General features: G+C 38.6%; 1 protein-coding gene across 1 annotated transcript in view; it reads right to left on the bottom strand.

The window, feature by feature from the left end:
- TMEM117 (transmembrane protein 117) overlaps positions 1 to 12,431 on the bottom strand; it is a 473,220-nt gene that overhangs the window by 82,425 nt on the left and 378,364 nt on the right. The window contains exon 6 of the mRNA XM_070947874.1: positions 3,511 to 3,576. Coding sequence (XP_070803975.1) covers positions 3,511 to 3,576 — 66 coding nt within the window. The remainder of the gene's footprint in view (positions 1 to 3,510; positions 3,577 to 12,431) is intronic.

Genomic DNA, 12,431 nt, shown 5'->3' with positions numbered 1-12,431 from the left:
ATTTCCTCTTTTTAAAAATCATCTCTTACCACGTTTATCCATTCTTTTATTCCTTCTAGATTTTCCTCTTTTAACACCTGTTTCCTCTCCCTATTTAAATTTATGGGAAAATCCCCATCTTCCAAATTCCCCAATTGTAATCTGTCTGGAATCAATTTTCTGTCAAATGTACTCCAAGTTTTCAACAAACTATTTAACAAATCATTTCTAACTTTAATTTTTTCCGGTATATTCTCCATAAAATATATTCTTCCCCATTTTTCAATTTCTACCAACTCCAATTTTCCCCATAATTCGTTTCGACCAACAATTATTTTAACTACAGTCCTCACTTGAAAGGATCTATAATAATTAATCAATTTAGGTATCCCAAGACCTCCTTCCTTTTGATTTTGATACCATAATTTTTTAACTATCCTAGCCCTTTTATCACCATTACAAAATTTGTCAATTGTTGAAAGGCAATTAAAACTGGAAAGAAGAAAATAACAGCAGCTCTGGAAAAGAGAGCTTTTAGACTAAGTGTGCACAAGAAAGGAATTTTGAATGTTACACAGTTGTGGACTTTTATATAAAATGGAAATTCTTTCTCTCTCTAGCTCCATTCTTCCACTTCACTAATAATTTTATTTTTTAAAACATTTTAAAATATTGGAACAGATATATACATATATTTTTTCTCCCTTTTTTTATTCCTTTATTCCTTCACAATAAATGTTTACTTAATTGGATTAAGGCACATAAGAGCCTGAAGAAATTCCTTTTTCTTTCTTTCTTCTCTTTTATTTTTTTAATTTACTGATCGGAGATTGTTATTTGAATGGGTTTTTGGCTATTTTACACAATTGGATTAAGACATACAAGAGTCTGAAGAAATTTTCCCGTTTTCTCCTTTGGTCTCTTTTCTTTTTTTTTCTTTCTCACTTGTTGATTGGAGATTTTTACTTGAATTTGTTTTTGGCTATCTCAGATGATTGGATTAGGGCACACAAGAGCCTGAAGAGTGTTGGGGTTTTTTTTTTTAGGGTTTTTGTTGTTGTTGTTGTTGCTTTGCTGCATTTTCCTTTTTTCCCTTTTTTGGCTTTTTTCTGTTTTCTCTTTTTCTTTTTAACCTCTTGTAATCTCCTGCCATCTACAAAATGGATTAGGGTTGAGAAGAACCTGAAGATATATTACCCTACCGTGTCGAATTGGATTATTTATAGAAATGAGCAAAAAAGCAGCAGTTATTAGTTCTGCCGGATCGACCCCTTCTTCATCACCAGCGGGAGGACAACGATCAATACAGATGATGATTCAGCAGGAAAAAGAGAAAGAACATGAGAAAGAAAAAGATGCAACAATGCAGATGATTTTGCAAGGAATACAAGACATAAAATCTAAAATAGAGAAAACAGATGAAAAAGTGGAGAATATACAACAGATGATGAAGAAATATGAAGACAGACTTGAAAAAATTGAAGAAAAAGAGGAACAAAGAGATAAAAAAATCAGAGATATGGATTATAGATTAGAAGAAGTTGAACGTGATAGAAGCGGCTTAGGATGGGAGATGGATAAATCAGAATTTTACTTAAGATTTCAAAATGTGGAGGAAGAAAAAGGAGAAAATTTGGCGGAAAAAATGATAGAAATTCTTGCAGGAGCTCTAGAAATTTCTAAAGAAAAAATGTTTGATGGCGTTGATGAAATATACCGAGTATATACTAGATATGCAATGAGAAATAAACTACCAAGAGAAGTCCACATAAGATTTACCAAAAAATCAATCAAAACACAAATATTGCAGATAGCAAAAGAGAAGGCTTTACAATACAAGAGCAAGGAAATTACGGTGCTGAAGCAAATACTGAGAAGAATAAGAGAGCTGAGAAGAGAGTATCAATTTTTGACAAAAATACTGCTCCAGAAAGGAGTGAACTACAGATGGCTGATACCAGAAGGATTGGTGTTTACATGGCAAACACAAAGATTTAAAATAGATTCAATTGACAAAGCTAAAGCATTTCTTGTGGAATATATAAGAGAAAAAGATGTACCAAGAAGGGAAGAGTCACTGCTCCAACTAGAAGAAGAGGATCTCCTGATGATGGGAAAGGAGGAGAGCGCATTAGAAGGCGCAGTAGGAGGTGCCATAGAATACAAAGAACAACGTGAATTGAGACCTAATAGATCAACAAAACCAATACAAAAAATATAAACATGGAGAAGAAAAAATTAATCACAATAAATATAAATGGACTTAATATAGCAACTAAAAGAAGAAAGATATTTCACAAATTGGAGAAATTGAAAATGGACATAATTTGTTTACAAGAAGTGCATATTAAAAAGCAGCATGAACCACTTTTGGTACAGCCCAAACTAGGGAAATTATTTGCTTCACTGCCACAATGTAAGAAAAGAGGAGTGGTTTTGTACATTAAAGATACAATATTAGCGGAAAAAAATTATGAAGATGGAGAAGGACGAATTCTGATGGTGGAAATAACAGACAATAACAGGAAAATATTGTTAACAGCGATATATGCTCCTAGTGACAATCAAGAAGGCTTTTATAGAAAATTACATTTGAAATTAATAGAGCTGGACTATGAAAACATCTGTATGATGGGAGACTTCAATGGAATAATAGATGAGAAAATGGACTATTATACACAAAAGACAACAAAACAAAGTAGGTAAACTTTGCCGAAATCTTTTTTTAAGATGATAGAGGAAATAAACTTAAAAGATATATGGAGAGAAAGAAATGCAGAAAATAGACAATATACTTTTTACTCCAATAGACATTTATCATGGTCTAGAATAGATATGATATGATTGACAATGGACTTGACCTCGAATATAGAAGAAATAGCCATATAGGTTAATACCTGGGCAGATCATAATCCAATGATGATGAGTTGGAAAGGACAAAGGAGAAGGTCCAAATGGACTTTAAACACTACAATTTTAAAAGAAAAGGATTTCCTACAGAAGATGGAGAAAGAATTAGCTTTTTTTTTTAAAGAAAATAGAAAATAGAAAAGAGGATACATCACTGCAGAATCGATGGGACACCATGAAAGCCTATGCCAGAGGCCTGATTATAGACTATATAAGGAAAAGAAATATTAAGAAAAGACAAGCACATAAAACTTTAGAGGATGATTATAAGACATTAGAAAAAGAACTGCAGAAGTTCCCACAAAAAAGACATTAAAATGAAAATGGATACGATTAAACATAAAATGGGATTATTAGAGAAAGAAGGGTTAGCACAAAAAATCAGGAATGCTAAACAGAAATATTTTGAAGATGCTAATAAACCAGGCAGATGGCTAGCGTATAAATTGAAAAAAGAAAGAAGCTCAAGGAAAATAACTCAGCTAACAGATGATCAAGGACAGATTAGATTTGGAAATGAGGAAAAGAAGAACATTGTACAAGACTATTACAAAAAATTATATGAAAAGGAAAAGATAGAAGAGGAAAATATTAAACAATATTTACATAAGGCGAACTTACCTCAGATCCCAAAAGATGTTGAGATGATGTTAGAACGGAATATAACAATGATGGAATTGACAGAGGCTATTAAAAAACAAAATTTAATTTCTTATACTTCCCGATTTTCTCATCAATTTCTCTTATCAGTCTGTCATAATTCAACTTTTTCATTTCATTCATCTTTGTTGATAATATTATTCTTAAGTATCTTATATTTTCTTTAACTTTTATTCCAAATTGATTTTTAAATTTCTCTTTTCCTTTTTTTATATCCCAGTTTAATAACATTTCTGATTTAGCCCAGTTTATAGATAATCCAGTAAACTCTTCAAATTCCTCTAAATGCATCTTTTCAATATCTTTTTCTGGATTTTTCATTACAATCAGGGTGTCTTCGGCATACAAATTAATTTTAACACCTTTATATCCAATAATAAGCGGTGGCGCGCTCCGACCCTCAAAGCTCTTCTCGTTCCCCAGGTTGTAGGGAACCTCGGGCCCCAGGCCTTCGGCTGATGCTGTGCAATGCCAGGTCCGTGGTAAATAAAGCCCCCCTCATTTGTGATCTTATTCAGGAGGGGGGTGCGGATCTGGCGGGTATTACGGAGACCTGGTTGGGCCAGGAAGGGGGAGCCCCCCTTGTTGATATGTGCCCACCAGGTTTCCGTGCTTTCCATCAGCCAAGGTCTCAGGGGAGGGGCGGAGGGGTGGCGGTTGTTATTAACGAGGGTCTTGGACCAAGGGAGGCCACTGTTCCTCAGACGGCTGGATGTGAGTCCCTTCTTGTGAAGTGGGGTCATAGGGTGCAGTTGGGCTTGCTAGTCACGTACCTGGCTCCCTGCCATGTGGCAGCAGCCCTGCCTGAGCTGCTTGATGTTATAGCCGCGGTGGCTGTTGACACCCCCAGGCTTATGGTCATGGGGGATTTTAACCTGTCATCAGTTGGCGAGACATCTGAGGTGGCTCGGGAGTTCATGGCTTCCATGACTGCTATGGACCTGACCCAGTTAATTTATGGCTCTACTCACATGGGGGGACACACACTGGACCTTGTTTTTGTCTCTGGACAGTGGTTGAGTGATCTCGAGATAGGGGATATAGTGATTGAACCCTTGTCATGGTCAGATCACTCCCTCCTTCGCCTGGACCTTCGAACCGCCACACCCTGCCGCAGGGAGGCGGAACCGACCAGGTGGTTCCGCCCCAGGTGCCTGATGGATCCTGAGAGATTCCAGATGGAGCTTGGGCCATTTCCTGAGGTTCTAGCACACGACTCGGCTGAGGACTTAGTGGCCGCCTGGGATAGGGCGGCGGCTGATGCTTTAGACCGAGTCGTGCCTTTGCGGCCTCTGACCCGGCGCCGGTCTCACCTGGCTCCTTGGTATACTGAGGAGCTGAGGGAGATGAAGCGCCGGAAAAGACGCCTAGAGAGCAGTTGGAGGGCTAGTCGTTCTGAATCCGACCGAACACTGGTAAGATCTCATATTAAGAATTACCTAGTGGCGATAAGAGTAGAGAAGAGTAACTACTTTTCTACTCTTATTGCGTCATCAGATAATTGCCCAGCTGCCCTGTTTAGGGTGACCCGCTCTCTGCTCCATCAAGAGATGCGGGAAGACCCCTTGGAGGGTAGAGCTGAGGATTTTGTACAATATCTGTATGACAAAATTGCTCAGATTCGTGAACAGCTAGACTCTGACTGGATTGATCCAGAGGAGATGACAGGGGCAGGTCCTGAGAATATTATTTGGGAAGAGTTTGATCCTGTGACTCCTGAAAGCGTGGACAGGATACTGAACAGACTAAAGGCGACCACATGTTTATTGGACCCGTGTCCATCCTGGTTGGTACTGGCCTCCCGGGAGGTGACACGAGGCTGGCTCCAGGAGATTATAAATGCTTCTTTGAGTGAGGGTGTCTTTCCCACCGTCTTGAAAGAGGCGGTGGTGAGACCCCTCCTCAAGAAGCCCTCCCTGGATCCAGCTGTATTAGCAAATTATCGTCCTGTCTCCAACCTTCGCTTTGTTGCAAAGGTTGTTGAGAGTGTGGTTGCACGACAACTGCCTCAGTACCTGGATGAATCGAATTATCTAGATCCGTTCCAGTCGGGATTCAGGCCCGGGTACAGCACAGAGACAGCATTGGTCGCATTGGTTGATGATCTCTGGAGGGCTCGAGACAGGGGTTGCTCCTCAGTCCTTGTCCTATTAGACCTCTCAGCGGCTTTTGATACCATCGATCATGATATCATGCTGCACCGGTTGGAAGGGTTGGGGGTGGGGGGCACTGTTCTACAGTGGTTCTCCTCCTTTCTCTCTGACCGGTCGCAGTCTGTGTTGACAGGGGGGCAGAGGTCGACCCCGAGGCCCCTTATATGTGGGGTGCCACAAGGATCGGTCCTCTCGCCCCTTCTATTCAACATTTATGTGAAGCCGCTGGGTGAGATCATCCGTGGTTTTGGGGTGAAGTACCATCAGTACGCTGATGACACCCAGCTGTACATCTCCACCCCAGACCACCCCAATGATGCCCTCGAGGTGATGTCCCGGTGCCTGGAGGCCATACGGATCTGGATGGGGAGGAACAAACTCAGACTCAACCCATCCAAGACCGAGTGGCTGTGGTTTCCGTCGTCCCGATATAGTCAGTTGGCGCCATCTCTGACTATTGGGGGCGAGTCGTTGGCCCCCACAGATGGGGTTCGCAACTTGGGCATCCTCCTGGACTCACGGCTGTCTTTTGAAGAGCATATGACGGCCGTAGCCAGGAGGACTTTTTATCAGGTTCGCCTGATTCGCCAGTTGCATCCCTTTCTGGATCGGGACTCGTTACGCACGGTCACTCACGCCCTTGTCACCTCACGCCTGGATTATTGTAATGCTCTCTACATGGGGCTCCCCTTGAGAAGCACCCGAAGGCTCCAACTGGTCCAGAATGCGGCCACGCGGGTGGTAATGGGAGCAATGTGGCGCTCTCATGTAACCCCCCTCCTGCGCGAGCTGCACTGGCTCCCAGTGGTCTTCCGGGTGCGCTTCAAGGTTTTGGTTACTATCTTTAGAGCGCTCCATGGCTCAGGACCAGGGTACTTACGAGACCGCCTCCTGCCACCAATAGCCTCTCACCGACCAGTTCGCTCCCATAGAGAGGGACTCCTCAGGGTGCCGTCGGCCAAACAATGTCGACTGACAGCCCCCAGGGGGAGAGCCTTTTCTGTGGGGGCACCTACCATCTGGAACGGGCTTCCCCCGGAGTTACGAAACATCCAAGACTTACGCATTTTCCGCCGAGCCCTGAAAACATTTCTATTCCAACAAGCTGGTCTGGCCTAACTCTCCCTTTTTAATTGGCTTTTAAACTGTCTTTTAAATTGGGTTTTAAACCTCTTTAGATAAATTTGGATGTTTTTTAATCTTTGATCCTAAATTACTTAATCTGTTTCTTAATAGTTTTTAACTTCTATATGTATTTGTATTTATTATGGCTGTTCACCGCCCTGAGTCCTTCGGGAGTAGGGCGGTATACAAATATGAAAAATAAATAAATAAATAAATAAATAATATCTTCGTCTTCTTCTATTTTTACTGCTAAGATCTCCATAGCTAGTAAAAACAATACTGGAGATAGAGGACACCCTTGTCTTGTACCCGCTTCCAAAATTATCTCTTTTGTTAAGATCCCATTCACTTTTACTCTAGCAACCCCCTTTTGATATAATTTTGAAATAACTTGAGTAAATTTATCTCCAAATCCATAAGCCTTAATCAATTCTATAATCGTTTCCCATTGAATTGAATCAAATGCTTTAAATATATCCAACGCTAATATTCCTATTCTATCCTTATTATACTCTGCAATATTTATAATATTCAAAACTCTCCTAACTATGTCTGACATATATCTACCTTTCACAAAACCTACTTGATTACCATTTATATATTTGTCTATAAAGCTATTTAATCTATTCGCTAAAATAGCTGTAAATATTTTTGCATCCTGATTTATTAGGGAAATAGGTCTATACAATTCTACCAATTCTAAATCTTTTCCTAAATCAAAGAAATCAGTGATCTATTCCAAGACGCTGGAATATCCACACCATGCAAAATTTTGTTATACAATTTTTCTAATTTTGGCACTATTATGTCTTTAAATTCCTTATAAAATTCTGCCAGCAACCCATCCTCGCCTGGTGCCTTCCCCAATTTTAATTTTTGGATCGTTTCCATAATTTCTTGCTGGGTTATACTTCCCTCCACTTTTTCCTTATGTTCCATTTCTATTTTTCTATGTTCATATTTTTTTCAAAAAGTCCTTCAATTTCTTACTATCTATTTCCTTTTTAGAGTAAAGTTTTTGAAAAAAATTTCTAACAATCTCACATTTATCTTTTTTCTTATTACATCTTTTACCTTTTTCATCTATTAATATTCCAATTTCTCTTCTACATTTCTTATCTTTAGCCATCCTTGCCAATAATTTAGAATTCTTATTACCAAATTCAAAAAATTCTCTTTTCAAATACATTAAATTCTTTTTAACAACTTCAATATCTTCAATTACCTGCTTATCTTTTAATTGTCTCAATTCTTCCCCAATTTTTTTATTTTTAGTTCTTGAAAATTCGATTTCTAATTCTTGTATTCTTTTCCCTTCCATTTCCATTTTTTTATAATCTTTATATTTTTTATATGACAATTTTATACTTTCACCCCGAAAAATCGCCTTCATTGTATCCCATACCACATTATAATTCATTTCATCATTATCATTCCATTTCCAATTTTCCTCCCAAATTTCAATCATTCTTTTTTTATCTTCTTCATTTTTATACAATTTAGCATCATACCTCCAATTATTTTCTTTTTTCTCAGTGTATACATTCAACTCCATAATTACATTTGCATGATCTGATTCTTTAAATATCCCAACATCAACTTTTCCAACTCTATTAAGTAAATCTCTTGACACCATAATATAATCAATCCTTGAATATGGATTGATTAGAATGGAAAGTATAAACCCTTTCTTGACCTTTAATTTCTCGCCATGTATCAAATATTCCGTTTTCTATCATCCAATTATCTAATATACTCATTTGAACATTATCACCATACCGGGTTACATTAGTAGTATCATATTTACTTCGAATAAGATTGAAGTCACCCACCACAATCAATCTGCCCTTACTTTCTTTCCGCAGTATTTTTGATATTCTCATCAGGAATTCATTTTGTTTTTCATTAGGTGCATAAATATTAACCAATGTTACAGTTTCTTCATTAATATTGCCAACAATTATCAAATATCTACCTTCGGAGTCCACTACACTTTTTAATTTTTCAAATTGAACCCTACTTGAAATTAAAGTTGCGATCCCTCTCAATTTCGAGGTTCCAAATGCTTTCTCATAGAACTGTATTCCTTTTATATACAACTTATTTGAATCCTCGGACTTTTGATGAGTCTCTTGCAAAAAGATTATATCAGGTGACTCCCTTCCCATTTTTAATTCTAAACGTTTTCTTTTAATTTGATTCCCAGTGCCTTTAACATTCCATGACATAATTTTAATCACACCCATCATTATATTCAATATTTTCCATTTCTTCCTCCTCCTCCCTACTGTGAATCTTTCCCCAACCCACCACCAATAACAAATTAAAAAAAAAAAACAATTTTTCTTCTTCCCCCATCACTTTCATTCAATTCCAGCCGCCTTGTCTTCCAAGAATGGGGGAGAGGGAATGTGTCTGTCAATCCAGCCATCTCTAGCTCCAGGCATTGTTCTTATGCTTCTTTTCTTTCTATTACTCTATTAATATTACTCTATCACTTCTTTTCCGCACTCAGATCCATCACTTGAGTCGGGCCCAGAACCAAGTTGATCTTCCATCTCACTTTCTTCACCAACATTTTCTCCTCCATTTTCTCTACTTTTTTTTTTGAAAATCCAACCGCTCTTTTGTTGGTTTTCTTTTACGTTGTGGTTTAGCTTTAAGTTCTGGGCCCTCTCCAGCTGCAGCTCCTTGTTCCTTATCCGGATTTAATTCCTTCCTCATTCCATATCCACCCATCTGAAGCAATTCAGCTTTCATACTAATAACATCATCTTCTTTCTCAATCAGCCCAAGTTTATGCAAATAATCAACAGGATTAATTTTAATATCAATTGTATGCATTCTTCTGTTATAAAAAAAATGTTAATTGTTGTGGAAATCTCCAATTATATTTAATGCCTTTATTTCTCAATAATTTTGTAATTGGCTTTAAAGTGTGCCTCCATATACGTTCCTCCCGAGAAATAGCCTGATAAACCTCTATCTTGTCCCCTTCTATTTGAAGAATTTTATCTCCATCCTCTCTAATTTTTGACATCACTTTCAATTTATCATTTATACTTGCAAACTTAACCAGAACGTTTCTCTTCTTTCCTTTATTACGTCTCATTCCAATTCTGAAGACACTTATTAAATCCTCCACCGTCATCATTTTGTCCATTCCAATTGAGTTTAGCCAGTCCAGTACTCTCTTTCGTATATTATCCACAGTTTGTTCAGAAATTCCTCGTATGACCAGATTGGCTTTCCTTACTCCTTCCTCCAATAGGCATAATCTCTTATCTTGTTGACAATATTTATAAACGAGATCCCCAATTTTTCCACCCATTTTTTTAGTATGCATTTGCAATTGATCAATGTCATCTTTTATCATAGCTGTCTCTGCTGCATATTTTGCAAAGTTATCATTAATTTCACCCATAAATTTTTTATATGTTTCTACATTTTGAGCTTTAATCTGTTCCAATTGTTCAGCTCTTTCTTTTCCTCCTCCATTCTTTTATTTAATCCTTCATCCATTGTATTTAATCTTTCAGTAATTTTATTAAAAGCCAATACTATTTGTGCCATATCAGTTGCCATCTGGGCTGAAGATTTTATACTCATATAATCAATAATCAATAGTCAATAATCAAATTGTATTTGTTTAGAGGGTCTAACAAGGGACCATGTGCTGCTTTCCAGTTTCATATAAAAAGTCTGAGACGGCTTAAAATATTGGAAAAAGATAATCTGAGATTCCAAGTCACTTCCACTTTTACCACAATCTTTACAAAAAAAGAAATTTTTATCTTATTTTTAATTCCCCAGTCGTGTATTACTTCTATTCAACCATCCGATGGCAGCATCCACTAAAAAACAGAATCCACTCTCTCCTATGACTTCCTTCTGTATCCAATCACAATCAGCTTATTACAACATGCTATCATCCGCCTTCACTTTTAACTTTATCGCCATTTTTGCTTGCAAGTCATTGTATAAATAATAAATTTCAACAATTTATCTTCCCTTCTTCCACCTAATCTTTCATTTCTACTTTTTTCCAGTCAGAGGAATTTTATTTACTGAACAAAGTTTCAAAAGTTCCTCATTTAAGTCTTCATCCTTTTTTTTTTTCTGAGTGTTTTAACAACCACAATTGGAGTGCTTGATGTAATTCTAAACTTTACTTACTCCTCAAGTGTTACAAACTCCGCAACTCCGCAGGACTGATCCCCTTGGCTTAAAACTATCGTTATCGCCTCTTTAATGTCTTCAGACTGCCGGTTAAGCGTTTATCTCAATCCCCTTCTCCCACTCCCCTCCAGGCGGGTAAGCACCCTGGAGAGTTTGCAGGGTTTCCGAGAACCGAGACGCAATCCAAACCAATTCTTAAAATCAGAATGCTCTCTGCTCACTTTTAAACGTCTTCTCAGCTTTTCTTTTACTGTGCTATTTCAAGTTCTTCCTCGCTTTCACTTTACTATGCCGGAGCGAGAGATTGGAGATGTTACTATGCTGGCATCAGGCCACACACCCCTATTCTATTCTATTCTATTCTATTCTATTCTATTCTATTCTATTCTATTCTATTCTATTCTATTCTATTCTATTCTATTCTATTCTATTCTATTCTATTCTATTCTATTCTATTCTACAATAGTGTGCTCGTGTAACTGGATAACATATTGATTTACACCAAAACCGTAGAAGAATACATTGTCTTAGTACGCCAGGTCCTAAGCTAACTATTAGCCACCAAACTCTACATCAAGTTATCGAAATGCAAGTTCCATAAGTCGTAATTAGACTATTTGGGATTCCACATTTCTCCAAAGGGTGTAGAGATGGACCCTGTGAAAGTAAAGGCCATTTTGGACTGGAAAGCCCCAAGAACACGAAAACAACTACAAAGCTTCTTGGGGTTTGCGAACTTTTACCATCAGTTCATCCTGTCCTTTGCTCACATGGCTCTTCCATTAACAGATCTATTGAGGACCAAACAATTAGTCCAAAAGCCGCATCCAGGTCAACCAGTACAGTGGACATTTGCTTGTCAGCAAGCATTTGAGCATCTGAAGGTGTTGTTTGCACGAGAACCAATATTAAAACATCCAGACTCCACCAAGCTATTTGTGGTGCAGGCAGACGCCAGCAACGTAGCGGTGGCAGCGGTTGTCTTGCAAGCAAACAAGGAAGGAAGGCTGCAACCGTGTGCATATACCTGTTGTGGTCTGCCAGCAGCCTGCAGAGCTGGCAGCGGAGTCGGACAGTGAGGAGGCTGAGGAAGAACATGGGCCAGTCCTGGAGGCTGGGAAAGGCCCGGATGAAGGCTCTGTGTTGGAGGCAGAGATGGGGCCAGGGCCATCTGGGAGTGATGTGCGGACTTCGGAGCCTCCAGAGGCTGACATCAGAGAGGCAGAGAAACAGGAGGAGCCTGTTCCTAGTGCACTTATGAGAAGAGGTGCCAGAAGGCAAGAGCAGCTAAAGCAAAAGGGATGACTCGGGAGAAAGGCCAAGAGATTATTGGCCCCTCCCATAAGGCTTAATTGACCAGCAACTGCTCTTGGGCTCTTTGTTGGAAAACAACATTGATAGATGTTTTTTTCTTGTCTTACTGCA

This window comes from Pituophis catenifer, unplaced genomic scaffold (genome assembly GCF_029215685.1).
Source record: "Pituophis catenifer annectens isolate HBS135680 unplaced genomic scaffold, rPitCat1.0.hap2 SCAF_7, whole genome shotgun sequence".
Classification (NCBI taxonomy): Eukaryota; Metazoa; Chordata; class Lepidosauria; order Squamata; family Colubridae; genus Pituophis; species Pituophis catenifer.
This window is presented reverse-complemented; position numbering and strand designations above follow the sequence as displayed.